This window comes from Brienomyrus brachyistius, chromosome 10, assembly GCF_023856365.1.
Source record: "Brienomyrus brachyistius isolate T26 chromosome 10, BBRACH_0.4, whole genome shotgun sequence".
NCBI classification, from domain to species: Eukaryota; Metazoa; Chordata; class Actinopteri; order Osteoglossiformes; family Mormyridae; genus Brienomyrus; species Brienomyrus brachyistius.
In genome coordinates this window covers 28,867,759-28,887,012 of record NC_064542.1, presented here as the reverse complement: position 1 = coordinate 28,887,012, position 19,254 = coordinate 28,867,759, and the positions used below count along the sequence as shown (strand labels likewise).

Sequence of the window (19,254 nt, the reverse complement as noted above, 5' to 3'; positions counted from 1 at the left end):
CATTTACATTTACAGCATTTGGCAGACGCCCCTTAGCCAGAGCGACTTACATAAGTGCTTTAAGACTCTAGCCTTCTGAGGGATGTCCGAGTCGTCATGAGCTGGACACTTGGTGGGCCACAAGTCGCCTCTGGGGGAGCTTTTTTTCAGAGTGTAACCACCTTTCTGTGCTTCTTTTTCAAGGTGTTCTTTGCCTCGGTCCAGTCGGGCGGCAGCAGCCAGATCTACTTCATGACGCTGGGCCAGAACTCCCTCTTCAGCTGGTGACACCGGAAACCCGACAGCGGCGCCGGCAGCCTTGCCGAGTCCGGATCACACCTGTACCCTGACCCGGATCGGTGCCGATCAACGAGCTTCCCAAGAAATAACGCTCACATGAGTTGACGTGAAAAAGCATAGTGTTAAAAGTCAGACCCAGCCAAGTTGGTCCCTAATATTACTGTAAGTGCTCAGACACGTCAGTGTTCTGTCTGTAAGTGCTCAGACACGTCAGTGTTCTGTCTGTAAGTGCTCAGACACGTCAGTGTTCTGTCCGCGCTTCCAGCTTTATGGTCGTGCAATAAACCTAGTAAGCGCAGTGTTTGAGACGTTAGCCGAATACCTCAGAAGAGTAGCCTAGCCTCGCTGTTCCGGCTGGGGGTGGCTGAGTTAGACACACACACATGGGGGGGGGGGGCAATCTCTCTTTAGTTGACTCTTCCATTTATGTGCCCCCATTTGCCGCAGCACACCGCACTGACCCCCCCAATGGCTCAGCTACACACACATACACACACACGCGCGCACGCAGCATGTTGAGATTCACGTAACGTGTGGGCAGAGTGTGGTCCATCCCCCCCCCGCCCCCCCGGCCTGCTGCAGTACGCCTATGTACATGGGCTGGTGTACATATTAATTGCACTGTTTCATGGTTACTTCATATTTACTGGCCTCTTGCATGTACAGTATTATTTTTACATAATATCTACTCCTTTGCACTAGAAAGGTTAAGTGTAAAATGCCTGTAAGAATTGCTTTACTGTAGTGGGGCTTCTAAAGAACTGAAGCGCTTTTGTTGCGTTCACTCAATTTCAGTATTAATGCAAACATTGACCCCCTAGAATAGTTGACAAATATTTGGACAGGGGAGTGTGACTTTTCGTCTTTTTTTATTATTTAGGTCTGATTAGCAAACAAGACAGTAATAAATATCTTGACTCTGGATCAAACTTACGCTTAAGAATGCATTAGAAGCTTCCACCAGTTAAAGTGAGGCAAGATAGCAGCAAACATCCAAGGAAGCAAAACGAAATGTGAGTCTGATTTAAAATGTGAACTCAAACATGTGAACGGCTCGGAAAGTAACGTCACAACTGAGTCTATTTAGACAATAGCTGTTGTGCTCCAGGGCACCACAGGGTGGTGCTAAGTGTCATATTGGCAGTATAAATCTTCATGTGTCTCATTTACAGTGACAACGCAGCTGGTTCTGTGATGGTTTGAAATAATTCAATTAGATAGTTTTAGTGTTTTTTTTTGTTTTTTTTACCTTGCGAATGAGGATAGTTTTTTTTCAGAATTTTATTTTGCTGTATAAATACAGCAGTAAGTGAGGAGTAGCATATGTTAATAAATATTCACGTAATTTCATGTTGCTTCCATCAACACTGTGCTTTATTAGCCACTGTGAGGAGGCTCAGAGAGGCTTGGAGAAAGGTGTTTTGCTTAGCTGGGCTATCCTCCCTGTCATCACTCTACAGCGCCTCCTACTGTCAGATGGGTGCCTTACAGAACTGTGTTTCCTGCTGTAAGATGGGGTGTAAAAACGCTGGTGGTTTGACAGCACACCTGTGACAGGAATAGTGCATCGAGGAGGACACCAGTCGTGGGAGCAGTGAATCCCTGGGACAGGGATGGAACGAGCCAGAACCACAGCGAGAGTGAATACAGACAGGAAACACAGAACAGCTACTAGGCAGTAGGACACCTTGGGGGCGAGAAATAAACACCGCATTTCAGTTTAAACCTTGAGGCTCGACTCATTGTGAAGAATACGTGTTTTCTTATTTGATATGTAAATGTACTTTTAAGGGAAATTAAGTTCGCTTTCTATAACTTTTCTGCACCAGGCTTGAGAAAAAAAAATGAACTTCATCCTTTGGAACTATTAGTTCCAGAGGAATCTGTAATCGATGTTCTCGGGGTTTGATGCAAGTTGGAGTAAATAGCATTAGGATCATTCGTTATGCTTTCGGATGAGAGGAGTTTGGCAGATGTAGGAACAGGCATGGATCGTGGTGGCCTCACTAGGGGTGGCAAGGCAGCAGTACCAGGTGGCTGTGATGGGTTTGTGTAAGTCGCAGAGGGACAATGTGTGTTGGCAATCAGGAGCGGAGAAGTAGGACCTCCTAGTCACTGGTCAGCAGGAGATAAATGCATTAAATATTAGATCAGTTTTTATTAATTATAACTATAAAACTGGGAGATCATTAAGAGTATTAAGATTTCCCTTTTCATTATATATGCAGGATAAGACAGAATGTCTTTAAAATATACTTAAAGGTTTATTAAGATGTTCTTTGATGGTTTTCTCTAATGTGGATCTTGTTCTTCTAGGTTATATGATTATGTATAAGACCTGAAAAACCCCCTAACTTTGAAATTGATTTTAGATTAAAATACAATCATCCATTTTTGTGCACTGGATTATTTCCAAAATGTTTTTTTTTTTTTTTTTTTACCAATTCCCCCTTTGATTGTTTTAACACTAACTGTAGTGTTATTGTCATATAAATATTGTCAAAAATTGTTCTTTTTAAGAAATTTTTATGCTTTCAATGAGTTAAAATTTAAAATGTACATAAATTTTGCAGAAATAAAAACAATTGTGGTTCAATTGTATTATCTTTATTTTAATAAAAATAACAATTGGGGGGAGGGGCTTCAGTAGATGATGAGTGTCTTTTCCAGTAGATGTTTTGGTGGCACCAAAACAGGTCCATGAGGATCCTTTCCAGTAGATCATGAGATACTCAGGTTTTTGGCTCTTCCACTAGTTAAGGGGCTCAGGTCATAGGCTCCTCCAGTTCTTTATGAGGATCTCAGGTTACAGGCTCCAGTAGATTATGTAGGTTCCAGTAGGTCATGAGGATCTCAGGTTATGTGCTTCAGTAGGTCATGAGGATCTCAGGTTATGGGCTCCAGTAGATCATGAGGATCTCAGGTTATGGGCTTCAGTAGGTCATGAGGATCTCAGGTTATGGGCTCCAGTAGGTCATGAGGATCTCAGGTTATAGGCTCCAGTAGGTGATGGTGGACTGAGGTTATGGGCACCAGTAGGTCATGGTGGTCTAAGGTTATGGGCACCAGTAGGTCATGGTGGTCTGAGGTTATGGGCTCCAGTAGGTCATGAGGATCTTAAGTTATGGGCTTCAGTAGGTCATGAGGATCTCAGGTTATGGGCTCCAGTAGGTGATGGTGGTCTGATGTTATGGGCATCAGTAGATCCTGAGGGAACTACCCACAGAGCAAACAGACGACCCTGTGAGTGTTACCCCCACACACCCTTCACTCTGTGCTGTGGAGGTCACGACCCTACAGTGTTCCGGACACACTCGCAAAGAGGAGGCAGCCTCACACCAGGGATGCTGCCTCAGCCTTACCGTGTTCCAGGCTCCCCACCGGACCCAGCCCGTCCACATGGAATTCTCATCTGGCCTGGTGGGGAGGGGGCATCTATATTTGAGCTCCGAGCTGTGGAGTCAGCTGCATTGGGGGCCGCGTAACCCGAGACAGGCCAGAACTCACTTCCTCACTTCAGCCCACCTCAGACACCAGCCCTCCCCCTGCCCCCCGCCCGTTAGCCCACACCCTGATACTCCCTCCTTAGAGGACAGGCAGAGAGGACGGCGGACAGGGACTAACTCTCCTTTCATCGCTCCAGGACACGTCCTCTGCCGGAGAGGCCTGACAGGCAGATTTTGCTTGCCTGGTGCCCATCGGTTGCCCTAAAGGTACGAATCCCTCAGGGCAGACTCGGGACGGGGGGGGGGGGGTATGCAGGCGACAGCTTGGTGTTTTGCAAGCAGCTGATATTGGGTTACGTGCAAGTGGCTGTGGTTGCATGCAGCTAGGAGACTGAATGCAAGACTAATTCCGTGTGAATTCACAGGAAGGCAGACATGCCACGCGTGAGTCAGGCGGTACCAAAAGAGGTTCAGAGCAGCGTCTTATGGTGTGTTCATGGCTCAACCATGATCAGCTGTATGGGGGGGGGGGGGGCTCACTAACACATTGGGAGTGTCCCATTTAACATTGCTTTTCCAAAGAGAGAAATATCATTAGTTCTCTGCGGTCATGTGAACACTGTTATGAAACGCTCGACTGTCTGAGGAGTCGGAGGTCTGTTGTAGTGCACAAGGTACCCCAACCCCCCACCCCCAGCGGCTCTGACCCCCTCCAGGAATAGGACGAGCTGTGAGCTGCACTGGTCATGACAATTTGGACCACGGCATTTTGGATGTAAAACAGCGAGCAGCAGAACTGGACCAAAAGATGTTTCTCTTGAGTGGAGAGCCGGCATGAGTCAGCCATCATCTCACCGAGGGAATGCAAACGCAGCGTGATTCATCACCTCATATAAAATTTCCTATTACACCTCCAAGGGAAACAAGCTGGGACAGTAATAGCCATTAGAGTCATGAAGCTCAGAGCCGAAAACAAATGACCCAAATCACAAAGAACGAGGGCACCCCGTCTGCAAGCTACCCTAAGTGTTTCCTCATTGGTCATGTGGACAGCATGTGACTGAGATTTGCTTCCTGATTGGCCACACCAGAAGCTGTCACACTGTGGGAATTGATGGGTCAGTTTCCCCAAAATAAAGCTCTCTATGGCTGTTTCATGGTGCCTTCGATATCACTACCCTCTTCTTCAATCTGCCATGAAACACACAGAGCAGATGATGCTTCTTTCACCCCTGAAACAGCCTTAATATCCACTATAGTTTGATGAGCACCACGACTCAGATGAGCCTTTATTGAAGGTTCTGTAATCTTTTCTCTGCTATCTATTATATTTCCTAACTGTCGTTCAATTTTACAACTAAGCGTATTACAATGAAAGATACTTGCTGACCTCAAAAGAATAAATCGTCAAACAAAATGCAAAAAGTCTCCTTTTTGGTCCCTGCTGAACGTCCCTAAATCGGTCAGAAGTGCACAGTCACTTCCTCTGTAATGGTGAACTTCGGTCTGTGAGGAAAAGCTGATGTCCTGATGGCTGAACACATGGTACTAGGTTTGGGCGAGAAATCACCACAAAATAATGGAAGAGAGAGAGGCTGCTTTCTGATGGTCGCTGACAGCAGGCGTGGTACCATCACCAGAGTGCTTGGCACATTGGGCGACCTGGTCTTTGGAGGGCTGAGCCCCCAGCAGCTTGATATCTGATTTCTGGAGTTTTCTTATGCAAACCAGGGAGGACTTCCCAGTGGGATCCACCAGCAGAAACACACACATGAAGGATGTGAAAATGGCAGCATGACTCTTTAGTGCTTCCCCCTCCCCTGGGGGACCTGATCCCCGACCCCCCACCCCGCTCCCTCGCTCTCCAGGGGCTTGGCCAGGGGTGGCCTAGGGGCAAGGATCTCCATGAAGCTCCCGTGGACTAAAGATATATCCCCACTCCATGTGTTGCTAAATGCAGCCTGGAGAGTATGACGAGATTATATCGCCGAACAGGTCGAGTTTCAGCACCAAGACCCTGCGCCCCACTGACTCCCCTCCCCCCCCAAGCCCTCCGTTGGTCCAGGAGACCCATCGACCTTTCCCACACTGCAGTGGGAGTGCCCACGCCTCTCAGCAAAGACCTGTTACTAACCCCAGGGTTTTCCTGACATTTATCGCTGCAGCATCATGGACTGACTGCTAACCAAGAAGCTTGCATGTCCTGGTTGGAGAACGGTACTTTAATTACCGCCGTGTCATCGTCACACCCCGTACGACTGTCAACAAGCCTTGTCTCTGTCTGAATGGACACGTTCTCTAAACCATACCAAATTTCTAGAATCATCCCTTCTTAAAATATGATAGGAACAATGTAGCGACCTTAAGTCCGCCTGGAACCGGTAACGGCTCTGTCACAATAGCATTAGAGCAACCAGGAAACAACTGTTGCTATGGAAATAAGGCCTTACGCTGCCCCCCAGGTCTTACTGCCTGTGTAATTTCACCATCACATTTGCATTAGTCTGCTTAGCTGTTTCTTTTATTCATAGCGATTTACAGTCTTGCACTCATTGCTAGCAGCTGATGGTTTACTGAAGTGGTTATTCAAGGGTACAACAGCAGAGCCTGCTGGGGCCACAATGTCATCATTGTATTACCATGGCTCACATTATGTTATAAGTTTAACATTTTAGGATATTCTTCCTCGCTGTCCCTTTCCCAGTCCATCCATCAGTCGATCTCTCTGTCTCCAAGTCCACCTGTCTCTCTCTCTCTCTCTCTCTCTCTCTCTCTCTCTCTGCCTGTCTCCTGCTCTCTCTATCCATCTCTCTCTCTCTTTTCTGCCCTGTTGTTGTTGTCATGCTCTGCATATCTGGGTGTTGGGTGTCTTCACCGGTGGAATGTTTAGAAATCCCAGTCTAATTCTGTCATGATGAAAAGCAGCTGGGCGTTTTGGGGCGGGGGGATTGTGCAGCTGAACTAATTTAAAGAACAACAACCCAGCATGCTTTGCTGCAGAAGTGATGAGATAGAGAAGTCTTGGCAAATGCTGGTGTATACCAGTGTTTTCCAAACAGGGGCTCAGGGACCTCCAGACAGTCTGTATTTTTACTGAGAGCTGGGAGGGAGCAAAAACGTGGACTGTGTGGGGGGTCCCCGAGGAGCAGGTTTGGAAATAATCGTGTGTACAGACGTGCACCCCAAATCACATGGCGAAAGACAGGCGGCACTGCTGCCGCTCACAGCCACCCTGTCCAGGGGTTTCCTTCAGCATATAAGCTCAAACTAGCCTGAGCAGTAAGAGCTTAGGCTGCCACATCCGTGGGCGAAGCACCTCACCTCTGTTTCACATCATTAGAGCGTCATTGAATTAACATTGAGATTAGCTGAGAGTCGACCCTGTTTCTGCCAGCCTGCTCCTCAGATGAAAAGACGCATAAAAATTTCTTTATCTGAAGCAGAGGTGGTTCCCTACAGTAACAGTGACCCCCTTCCCCCAGGTAATTGTACATCCTGGCATCCTGTTAGGAAGTGCAGTGATTTTGTTATGAAATTTAAGCAAAGTATGTTAGACTCACTAATGGTGAGCTATGCTCCCAACTGACTTTGCTCTTCCTTCCTTCCCATGAAGAGAGAGCTGTGCTGATTGGAGAGTGTCGTCCCTGGACACAGAAACATGGCAGGGTGAGTGGAGCAGTGTGTGGGGCAGTATGACATCACGATATTATGACATCACGGTATTATGACATCACGGTGTTATGACATCACACACATGGTGACCAACCTTTTAATGGCTTGTTGACCATAAACACATAAAGCTTGCAGTTTCACAGCACTGAACAGCCAAAGAAAGTCAGGTAAACTCCCACAAAAGCAACTCCTTTCTGCCGTCTGAACAGCATTTATATTATCGTCCCATAAGCCCATACCAGGTTCACACCCACGCTCTGTGACACTGACAGTGACATCTGCTCGAAGCACACAAAGGGACAATGCTGATGGTAATTATAGGCTCGTGACCATGACTGTGGGGCACCCCATTTTCCCCAGGGTCCAGAAGAAGACCACCAGCATGTCCCTGACCATCTCGTCCTGCTCCAGGGAATCATCCAGCAGCACCGTCACCCAGCAGCAGAGGTCCAGCCTGGTGCAGCCACTCAGAATCAGCCCACAGAGGGTACCCCCCCCCATTGCCCACTCCCGTCACATGTGTCCGTCTGTCATTTTTTAGTGTTGTCTTCTAAAGCCACTATCTTATGTGACAACAGTGGCTCTCAAACTTCATGCTGGCAGTGTTTCAACTATGGGATGGGATGTGCAATTGTCTCGTGTAACGGTACTGAGAATAACAGCGGTACCCACCTGGGAGACTCTGGTCGGTCCTTCGGGTTGATCCTCCTCCCGCCCCCCTCCCTCTGTAAATGTTATTGTGCCCCGGTTAGATTTAACCCAGAAAACTCTAGTTCCTTAAATGTCACGCCACCTGCTGGACTTTATCTCTGTTGTTTTGCAAGTTCCATGCCACCCAGTAAGTTACTTAAACATTCACATAACACCTAGAACGCCAGATGATGACAAAGTGATATTTTTAGTGAAGAGATGTACTCAGATTAGTCATTTGCCACACACGGACCAATCTGAAACCCAAAGCCGTTGCCTAGGAGACAAACTTGGAAACGGGTCCATAGACAGAGAACGCATTCCAGCAAATGTGTATTTTTTTAGCCTGTCTGTTGTATGACAAATCCTGAGGTTCACCAAAAACTCAGCATCCTACAGAGTAACAGACAGATTCTTTCCGGCCTGCACTCATCCCTGCTGGTCTCTTCTTCTGCAGTTTTGTATAGTTCAGGTTAATTTCAGTCGTTTAAAAGGCAGTGTGGCCTGGCGGCTAATGGAACGTTCTGGTCATCAGTGTCGGTGTCGTCTGCTCAGACGCCATGCGAAGGTGCGCTGGGAGTGGGGGGGGGGGGGGGGGGGAGCACCTCTGAGCAGAACCCTTGTTTACAAGAGGACGCATTTCTGTCAGTGCCTCTCTGGAGACAGGCGCATCTCTGCCCTAAGAATAATTTTAGCTCTTGAGTCATAAAGAGGCATCGCATGGCGGAACGGGCGGCTGGCAGAGCGACACTCTGACACCTGATCGCTCGCTGCTGCTTGCCCGGCTCTCTGTTCTCCGCACTTCAGGAGTGACAAATGTGCGGAGGCCCTACCATTCTGCCTCAACCGCCGCCTTACCGCTGCTATTGCTTTCTTTTTCCAGACCCAGAGTCCATCCTGCAGCCAGAATTATTCTGGGAATGGGGGGGTAGCCCCAACGTTTGTAAAGGTAATGCTTTTTCTAACGTCAGTGGGCTGAGATGGAACGTTTCTTCAGTTCCCCCTAGTGGTGACAACTGTCCTGCAAATGTGTCTGGGCTGTGGGTTGGGTATTCTGAGCTGTGACTGTGGCACATTTCTCCCGCCTGAGCTCAAGGCTGCTTAGGTATTGCTGCCCTGGGTCTTTGGCTAACATTTGATCTTATCAGGAAACCTGGGCTGTTTAGGAATTTATCACAGTCACGACTGATAACTATCAGTGATCTATAAGTGATCAGCTGAGCGATCTGTCCTATAAGCACAATTATGACCCTCTACTGTCCCTCTAGCGCCTTCACGACATCAGCACTGAGAAGGGCCAGCTGGTGGTTCTGGAGTGTCGGATCCGCGGGACGCCACCCCTGCAGGTGTCCTGGTACCGCGAGGATGAGCGGATCATAGACTCGGCTGACTTCCGCATCCTCAGGAAGAGTGAGTCCGGCCGGCCGAGAGGTCGGACAGGCGGCGTGGGTCTTAGGGCTGGTTCATGCTTACTGCAGACACAGATGAGCCATACAGCTGCACCGTCCGTGTTCCTGTACATTCACAGTTCTTGCACCAACGTTCCAGGCTACCACATACTTTCACGGCAGGGCTGGTGGTGGCACCGTAGAGCAAAGCTGCTCTTAAGTTATGTTTATGACACGTGAAATGGAATAAAAAATATTTTACTAAAACTAGCAGTGCATTATGTATTACACTATGCAAGGAGAGAGGTGGGTATATTGCCTTATTTAAGTTCTTAGCCATCTTGGAGCCTTTATAATCTCTTAGCAAGAAATCATATAAATGCCATCATTTCCCTTATTTCCTTAAGCGACCTTTCATTCCTCTAGCCCTGCTTCTTTTCAGTTTGATCATTGAGGGTACGATAGGTTTTTCTATACAATCTTTTCTCCGATCTCCTTCCTGTTATTTTCCCCTGGCCAACGAGTGATGGAGGCTCATTTGAGTCACTGATTAAACTAGCCGCGTTGTTTTAATTTTCAAGTGGTACACGCCCGTGTACGTGGCCCTCAAACGTGACACCCAGGCCCGACCTCAGTGACGAAAATTACGCCACGACGACCGCATTCTCTGCGGCACATCCGCAGTAAGTATGAACCAGCCTTAAGAGTCAGGGCGCTAGAAATGCAGCGCAATGCTGCCAGTTAAAGTTAAAAAGTCAGGTAAACCAGAGAACTACGATCAGCAGTAATGCAGCGCAGTGTGGCACACTGCCTGCTGTGAAGGCCAATCAAAATGACCCCTGACCTTTCCTATTTTTCCCAGAAGCCACTTCTACGTCTGTCCCCGGTAAGTGTGCCACCCCAAGTCTTCCAAAAGCAGGTGCGAGGTCAGCTTATCTAGGCCTTACATTCTACCAGTCTCGCCAAAGGTTGGACATTAATTCCCTGCCGTTTCTCCCACAATGCACAGAGGAGCTGTGTACCCTCGTCATCACTGAAGCCTACCCAGAGGATTCTGGGATTTTTAAGTGCACGGCAAGCAATCAGTTCGGGGAGGTGTATTGCAGTGCTCTCCTGGAGGTCTACACAGGTGGGTGACGCTCTCTGCCGTAAAGATCGCTTTTACTGGCCCATGACCTGCAGGAAGGCATAGGAGCAAAGATATGCTCTGATGTGGCCCCATGGCACCCTCTGCAGGCCTGGATGATTCTGGATTCACTGAGGAGCATACACCCGGGGTGTCCATAGGGCAGGAACCTGACGACTTTCCATCATTTCTGCTGGACACGGCAGGCATCCCTCCCCCAGAGTGGCCGGAGAGCCCTGACGAGGAGACCGCCCCCCCACTAGACACGTGAGTATCGCGTATAAGCCCTATACCAAGAAAAGTCAGGGTCATGCTACTGGTTCATCATCCTCCACCTTCACGCAAGTAAATTGGCATATGCGATTTTACTGAGAGTGCAATTGCACCCTCTACTGGTCAGTAGGGGAGCGATTTGAACTTAATATTGAACTTAATATGATCAAATGCTATGTGAACATTTTAAGTTGAATAAAATTAAACTAGAAAGTTATATTTGAAAATTTGGCTTGTGCCAGTCATATCAGTGTGTAATAATAATTTAATGCAAATGCATTTACTATTTTTTTTACAAATTTATTTATTGGGATGAATGACTCGCACATTGCACCCCTTGGGGGGGGAAAGTCTGGAGCCGCCTATGTAAGTCGTGTGCTTTTATACGTGCCATTGGGTCCATTGGTTTAAGTGACTTGGAAAACATGCTCTGTCTTAGGGATCCTTCTACGTATAGCCCTTAAATGCGCTTTTTCACCTATGAAACCAAGGTGACTGTCAATAATAGTCCGCTCTCTTCAGGGTAGATTTCTGCCTTTATATTCCTCCGCTAGCAGGACCGCCAGAGGGAGCAGTTACGTAATACTACATTGTGAGATACTTTAGTTATATTTTCGTGACCCAGGCTATTGAAACACGCGAGCATTATTAACATTTTCTCATTAACGATGGATTATTAAGAGCGTGATCGCTGCGGTAAAGCTGCGGAGTGTCCGGCATAAACGACCGACTTTAAATGGGGGCCGGATTAAGCTCCGGCCACAGCCCCTCCGCCCCCGGGTCGCCCGTTTATAAGCCACGGAGGCATTTACGGTGCTCAGTCAGAGAGGTGCGCTTCTCCTAGCCGATTCGCTGGGTGCAGTGAGGTGGAGACCCAGTGCCCCCGCATTGAGATCCGCGCTGCCACGATCGCTGGGAGCGCACATCCCAGCAGGTGATCGCAGGCTTTCCACACCCCGCCGGCCGTCCAAAGGTAACTCCAATGCTCAGCCTCCTCCCTAGTCGGGGTTACTTTTTACGGCTTTTCTGCTGGATATAGCTCAGCTGTTTACACTGGGTGAAATGGGCACTTCAGCTCGATTATATTGGCTGCTCCTGTCTCGTCTATAAATGCTGCTTCGTTTAGCCGTTTTTATTTTCCTTCTCTTGTTGGTGCTTGACCCTTAACTCTGAGTCTGACTATCTGACAGCCGGGCATTTATCCGTGTCCTTCATTTTGGGTATTTTAGATGGCTTTGCATATTTAGAAGCGTTCCGAGTCCTGCATGGAAGGAATTCTCATCCCAGGCAGCAATGGCGTTGGAGAGAGTTTGATATCGGGGGAACTCAACTAAATTTATTAATGTAAAGTTTCTTTTTTTGCGAGATTAATGAAGTCAATTTAAAATTTGGAGGGTTCACGCCCCCCCATGCCCCTGCCACTCCCCGCTTTTGCGCTGTTTTTTGTTTGTTTTTGATGCCTCGTCTTTCTGTCTTAACGCTGCTGGTTATTTAATCTCTTTTCGTAAAGTACCTGTTGCAGATGTGTGGTCAAGCGCCGCCTGGCCATTTTCGGATTTGGGGGCGATTTGGACAGTTCCATGCATGTGATTCTACAGACTTCCTGAAGTCCCACAACTGGACCCTCTGTATAAACCTATTTTTATTGTCACTTCTTGGACCGTCAAACTTCCAGCAATTTCTACTAACTGGGGCTGCGGTGATTCAGTGGGCGGTTGCCCTGGATATAACTGTCTCACTGTCAGGACATCCCACTAGTAAGCGGCTATATTATGGGAACTCGGACTCCCACAAATGATGAGCGTATGCCAGCTAGTTCTGGGACACTGATAAGCATTTAATGCCCTCATGGGATGTGCATGGCAGACAAAGGGAGCTTTATACTGGGTGTGGTGGCATCTTACTGCTACCCTTGCAGTGGAGGTAGGTTTTCGGTGAGTCTTTGGCAGTGAGTAACACAGTGCCATGCTAAGATGACCCCAGAGAGTCGCACAGCATGAGCGCGAGTTAAATGCTGCCAACCTCACCGTTGGCCCTTGTCCGTAGTTGTGATGTGATGCTGTATTTTTGTCGGAGGACGCTGGACCGCGACGAGTACTGGGTGTCCGGCTGTCTCTGTGTTGGCAGCGGTAAATCTCCGCGATCCTCCTCATGCACCTGTTCCTCTCGGCGATCGTGTTGAAGGTCATGAAGGGTACTCTTACACCGCTGAATTCAACGAGCGCTGGCTTTGGCGCGAGTCTCGAATGCAGCTGAACACTTTTTCTGCTCCGTGCGTTAACTTCCCTGGCTTTGTAGCCCTTCAGCTGTGACCGGATGTAAGGTGACAACGCGGCATGTATGTATTGGTCGCCATGGCAATATGAGACGGGCCTGCTAGAGGAAGGACAGGCAGCATAGACGCTGATTGTTCGGCGGAACTTGTAGAAATAACACTTGACTGATTACCAGACCTCTGGGTCCATCTGTGGTTGCCCTTAATGTACGGACAAGGGCTCCCATGTGCGTCAGTCCCTCTGACCCAACGGGGTGGGGGGGAATTCCTCTGAGGGGGAACCTGGATGGATTCCAGGGTAGCTGAAAGGGGTCTGACGTGAAGAGCTCCAAGTTCCCCACCTCTTTGTCCAGGTTACCCCTCCCCTCAATGGCCTCAGTGTGGCTGTCACAGACCCTTTCAGTCTCCCAGCAGCCCCTGCACACCCACTTGGCTTGTTATGTAACTGTAGTTGTTAGGGGAGGTTTAAAAGTAGGATTGGGTTCAACCTCGCTTCCTCGTCCAGTTTCTTGCAATGACCCCGGAAACCATTGGTGGCTGTGGTTGTCGTTAGGTCAGGTGGTCTGTCTTGGCTCAAAGTTGGTACTTTAGGGATGGTCCTATTTCTAAAGGGGTGTGTGTGTGTGTACATGCTGCATTTCAGTTTATTCCCACCAATATCCTTGCCAGCTGATTAGCACCTGCTGTGAAATTTCGACAGGTCAGAGTAGGTTCCCAGTTTAATCAAGAACCTTACTTCTATGCAGTGGGACCTTACTATAGTCCTGAACATAACCTTGAATGTTCTACTGAACAGCCTGTAGTACATGTAGCCACTCTTTTTGACGAAAGATTAAACATCCATTATCTACTGACACCATTTTGTGTTGGTCCTTTGGAAAAATACCATCATTCCTTTCCTGTGTCCAGGTCCTCAGAGCAACAGAAACTCAGTGAAGGAGTGGGTGGGACAAACTATAAGTCCCAGGCCCAGAGTCCCCAAGAGGCCCGTGCCCCCACCTCACCAGCCGAAGTCAAGGAGCTCTCGCCGAAGACGTCCACCGGTCCCCAGCGGCTCGGCGACCGGCACCATTCTGGCAGCATGAGTGTGGCAGACCTGCCTACCTTCTCTCCCACCCTCTACCCCCCCAGCGCCTTCAACTACGAGCGTCCACGTCACTTCATCCAGTCGCAGCCGCATTTCCAGGCTCCCAGCTATGAGAGTCTACAGGCCAACGGCAGCATCAAGACTTCCCCTTCGTCTTCCAACTTGAGCTCTCCGGTGTCCACCCCAGGGCCTTCCTCCTCTTCCTCCATGCCAGCCTCTCCATCCCATGCCCCGATGCGCTCCAGCATCACACTAATCCCCAAAGTGACCAGCGCACCCCCTTCTCACACCTCCCCTGTTGCCTTCCTCTGCTCCGTCCTGCCCTCCCAGTCATCTCCCCAGCTTGGTTCCTCTCACTCTCCCACACCCCCGACATCCCTCCCTAAGCTGGTCACTCTACAGTCTGCACCACCTCCATCCTCCTCTGCCAACTGTTCTGCGTATACCCACACCCCAGCGAGCTCGTCCCTTCCCAAGCCTACCATCCCATCTCAGCAAACTGGCACCCCATCTCAGTTTGTGTCCCTCCCAGCCAGCTACAAAGGGACCTCCAACAGGTACATGCAGTAGTACATTTTCCTGGCATCATGTGTATGACCCAAAGCATAGGTTCAACTTCGGTCTTTAGCTTATTGGGCACCACAGCTAATGTTGGGGCCAGCCTGTATCATTAGCATGTGCGCCTTCTGGTTCCCCAGTATCCCCAAGCCCATCCTTAAGAAAACGCCCCCCCGGCCAGTGTCTCGGTCCACGGATGAGGAGATACAGGGATCCAAGGATGCGCTCATCCAAGACCTCGAGAAGCAGCTACGTAACAAGGAGGCCCGCAGGAGGAACAGCCAGGTATCCGTGAGGTGCATGGGGTCTCCTTGAAATGAATCGCCCTTTAGCCAATTGGCTTTTCCTGTTCAAGATGGAGGTAGGTCGCTCAGTCTGCCATCTTGCTGATGTTTCTCTGCACCGCGTTCTGCAGAAACAGTCATATGAAGAACGTATGGCACGGAGGCTGCTGGGTCCTGACAGCGCCGCGTCCGTCTTCGAGCTGGACAAGCATCTGGAAGTACAGCCGGACCAGGTATGGTCTGTTGGCTCATCTCAGGATCTCAAATACAGCCTTGTGTCAGCCCTCGTTTTTAGTTAAACATTTAGGCTCAAGGCCTTAAATGGGTAACTTGGTACTCCTTTGTGATTAACCTCTTAACTAAGTGAACATCGCTGTGTTTCAGTGATGTGTCTCAAATGACCCACTAACTGAGATCCTTGTATGGAGGGGTCTCATTGGTTCTGTATGCAAGGTTCCCTTTCCACTGTCATTTTAATGGAAATGTTTTCCGGGGGGGGAGGGGGACTACGTCATGGGAGATAAACCACATTCCCATTCTAAGAACGGGGACGGAAATAGCAGGTGTGACGTTCCTGTGCGGTGGTGGCATTTGGAATGTGGCATGAGACCTGCACCAGGACCACCCAAGCATGCACGCGTGTGCTCTATCTGAACTGAAAGCGAGCCCCTCTGGTCAAAGGTTCATCTGTTTGCAAACGGCCATACACCTTGGAAAAAGGCCTCAATGAAATTTTAGATGAATTTGCCATTTGCACAAGTATGAGTACAAGTACACTGAGGTTGTTGAGCTTCCTCATATCCTATCTCGCTCTTCTTCGAGACGCATACAGGTGAGCACAAAGCTTGAGGTCGGCGCAAAGTCTCAGCCATTGTTGGAGCACCGTTGGTTTACATTGATGCCAAGTCGCCTGGTTTGTGTCATCCTGAAGGTCTTTGACAGTCTAGTGTCCTTCATTCTGAATCCACACTGTTTAACTCTCCCATGTGTTTTCAGCCAGAATCACCAGAGGGGCGACACTCAGGAGGAATATGGTAAGTGACCCAGCAACAGGAACTTTCATATCTCAGACAAGTACGTACTTTCCGGTTACATCCATCAGCTCAGCCGTCTACTATTTCGTAAGTGCGACTTGGGGTCAGATTCCTGACACCAGCGTGAGTGACATCCACTGTGAGGTGCCGTAATGGGTACAGATATAGTAGCTGATCTTTGAATTGCCAACTCCAGGCTACTCCTGGGGGTATGTCAGTGTTTAGCATGGTGCTTACTGGCTCCAAGTATTCAGATCAAACCAGAACTGATTGTCGTTGACAGGAAGTTGACTGTGTGGGGATTGGACTCAGTTTTTTTGTGGTTCTCTGGGTCTGGCAGGAGCAAGCAGTATTCTGGGACTGATGGTAATGAGGGCTCCACCATCCAGGAGAAGTGCTATGCCCCCCGTTTCCTGCAGGTACCCCAGGACCTCACTGTGGAGGAAGGTCGATTCTGCAGGATCGACTTCAAGGTACATCATTGTTCTCGAGGGAGAGTCGTGTAATAAGATCACAGTCCCATCAAGCTACTTGACTTTGTTCTGTCAAGGTGGGGGGTCTGCCGACACCTGATGTGACGTGGTACCTGAATGGCAAGGCCATCCGCCCTGATGACTACCACAAGATGCTGGTATGCGAGAAGGGCCTGCACTCCTTCATCATCGAGGTAGTGACTGTGCACCACGCGGGCATCTACGAGTGCGTGGCCAGGAACCGTGCCGGAGAAAGCAGCTTCTCGATGCGTCTGGATGTTCTTGGTAAGGCTTGGGCCTGGTGGGTGGGGCACAAGAATGGTGCTGGGAGAGGGCGGGATCTATGCAAGCCGGCCGAGCATACTCGGTATGACTGTAGTCCGAATGGTTGGGTTCACTGTTTATTTGGGATGCTGAACATCATACCTCATGTCTTCAGAAGTATGCCAGTGAGATCCAGTCTTCAGCAAACCATATACAAGCAGTTCTTGACTTGAGGAGGGAACGGGAATTGTTGGAAAAAATATCAGATGCATAGCGTTTATGGAAGCATTAACACAAAAATCTTGTATGTAAATTTACACTTTCGTTTATGTATTATGTGCCCTGAATGGTATGGGAAGGTAAATTTGACTTGCATAAGGGCTGGTGAAATAGATTACTTGCGTCAGTTGAGAACTGCTTGTATAAAGGTTTATAGATTTTAGACTTGTGCAGATGGTAATGGCTTTGAAGCCAAAAGTGCCTCTTGTCCCTAGTCAGACGAAGCTTCCATGTGTGGGATCGCAGTAGCTTTGGAATAGAGCTCCTATTTTAGCATGGGGAACCCTCGATCCTTGCCATGACCATGTTCCTGTGCTGCCGACTCCCAGCTCAGGAGGCGTTCTGTCCCCCGCGCTTCGTGCAGAAGATGAAGAACTTGCGTGTCATGGAAGGAGACACGGTGCGGCTGGAGTGTAAGATTTTGGCTTCTCCAGCTCCCCAACTGTACTGGAAGAAGGACAAGGAGATGCTGAGCCTGAATCCCAGCAGGATGAGGTGGGACATTAACTGTTTGACTGCACACAGCTACTCATAGGCCAAAGGTTCGGATTACACCAAGATGCTTGTGTTCAAAGCGTGATTCTCGGGTGATGGTCAACTGTATCAAAATGCTCTTCTGATTGTCAAGTACTGTAGCTGTTACTCATTGTGGCCCATGTTGGCCATGTAGAGTGTAGCTGCCCTGACTTGACACCTTGCTGCCTTACAGCCTGTACCAGGACAACACTGGCCAACTGTGTCTGCTGATAGATCAGGTGGAGAAGACTGACGCAGGCTGGTACACAGTGTCCGCCATCAACGAGGCTGGCATGGCCAGCTGCAACGCCAGGCTGGATGTGGGAAGTAAGTGGCAGATGATGCTATCAAACGCAGAAGGGAAGCAAATGGTTGCTATGGACCGGTGGCAGTCATGTATTTTGCATTAGGAAAAAGCCAGATGTCTGTCCAACTAGCTGGGATGTCAGTATTGTAGCCTGACCCTCTGCTTTTCTCCCAGAAGACACTGGGAGTACTGGTTTGAGTAGAGATCATGTGGCCTACCTGTGCTACATTCAAATGTATCAAAGCTCCACTCCCCAATGACAGCTACAGAGAAATCTAACAATGTTGCACTATGAGAGTGTTTGACACCTCAGTTCTGGGCCGTGTGTGGCAGCCTGACCTTTGATCCCAAGTTGACACTGGACCCTCCGCTCACGTATTGTGCTGTGATGTGGGGCCACAGCTGTGAAGTGAAATTTAGACTCGGGGCCACAAGGGAAAGGCTCTTTCGGGTGTGGGGGCCTGAAACTGGATCTGGGCTGTTTTTGGTTGTGGCCAGGCTAAGCTTGGGAGATGATCCTGCTGTCGTGCCCTAACCATGATGCCGCCCCCCCCCCCCCAGGGTGCTTATAATGTGTAGAATGCATAATGTTCACTCTAGTTCTCCAGTACCATCTTTGTATTGTGTTGACATCACCTTTTCATTGCATTATAGTATGCAGGGAATATCATACCATATGTAGTTTCCATACTAGTTTTGCAGGTGCTTTATAGCACACTACTTAGTGAGCACACTACATGACTGTCACCCTATATAGTGCACTATTTAGGGAATAGGGAGTGGTTCTTCAATATCCAGTGTAGCAGTTCTCTCCTTTCTTTCCCTTCCAGCTCGCTTAAACAAGGTAGCCCCTGCTGGCCAGCATGTGAAACTGCGCCCCGTGACCAGCCAGCTGTCATCCCTGAGCGTAGATGGCACCCAGCGGCAGCCGGCCCCCCTGTACGAAAGTGAAGAGCTGTAATGCAGCTTGCTGGCTTCACGTGCCATGGTGCACACCTGACCTTCCTGCCAGTGGTCAGATGCACTTTAGGTTACTGACGGTCATCTACAGACCTCACCTGCCGGGCCACCCCGCACATCTGCTGTCTGTTCAATGTCACTGTTACTGTCTGACTTTTTATGCTGGGTGTGATGTTAGAATCATGTAAACTAATTGCTTTTTAACTTCTTAAGATACAGGTCTGAGCATGTTGTTCTGCCTCCAAGCGACGCTGTACTCGTGTCCCGCAGTTGGTTCTGCCTGTGTATGTTGTGAAAACTGAGTGTCTGAGTAAATTAATAAAAACCTAATCTCTACCGGGCC

General features: G+C 48.9%; 2 protein-coding genes across 4 annotated transcripts in view; both read left to right on the top strand.

Annotated features, from left to right (window-relative positions):
- si:zfos-2326c3.2 (mitogen-activated protein kinase kinase kinase kinase 4) overlaps window positions 1-2,875 on the top strand; it is a 36,281-nt gene extending 33,406 nt beyond the window's left edge. For both annotated transcript variants that reach the window (XM_049028769.1, XM_049028770.1), the window contains one exon: window positions 184-2,875. In XM_049028769.1, the coding sequence (XP_048884726.1) occupies window positions 184-267 (84 nt within the window). In that variant the 3' untranslated portion in view covers window positions 268-2,875. The remainder of the gene's footprint in view (window positions 1-183) is intronic.
- A 934-nt stretch (window positions 2,876-3,809) lies between these two features.
- Window positions 3,810-19,247, top strand: myot (myotilin). Of its 2 annotated transcripts, none has more exons than XM_049027837.1 (17): window positions 3,810-3,992; window positions 7,339-7,391; window positions 7,758-7,884; window positions 8,971-9,036; window positions 9,356-9,497; window positions 10,338-10,361; window positions 10,485-10,604; window positions 10,712-10,868; window positions 14,059-14,793; window positions 14,935-15,079; window positions 15,210-15,311; window positions 16,075-16,112; window positions 16,453-16,585; window positions 16,663-16,870; window positions 17,458-17,623; window positions 17,838-17,971; window positions 18,782-19,247. In XM_049027837.1, the coding sequence occupies exons 2-17, from the start codon at window positions 7,384-7,386 to the stop codon at window positions 18,910-18,912; spliced, it is 2,436 nt and encodes an 811-aa protein (XP_048883794.1). In that variant the 5' UTR covers window positions 3,810-3,992; window positions 7,339-7,383; the 3' UTR covers window positions 18,913-19,247. The 2 variants fall into 2 exon arrangements, with proteins under 2 accessions (XP_048883794.1, XP_048883793.1); XM_049027836.1 differs by having other exon boundaries at window positions 10,338-10,394.
- Window positions 19,248-19,254: the final 7 nt, after the last annotated feature.

Coding starts and splice junctions, on each gene's coding strand:
- myot (XM_049027836.1), top strand. Junction 9,037..9,355: donor TAGCCCCAACGTTTGTAAAG/GTAATGCTTTTT, acceptor CTGTCCCTCTAG/CGCCTTCACGACATCAGCAC. Junction 16,113..16,452: donor CGACACTCAGGAGGAATATG/GTAAGTGACCCA, acceptor TGGGTCTGGCAG/GAGCAAGCAGTATTCTGGGA.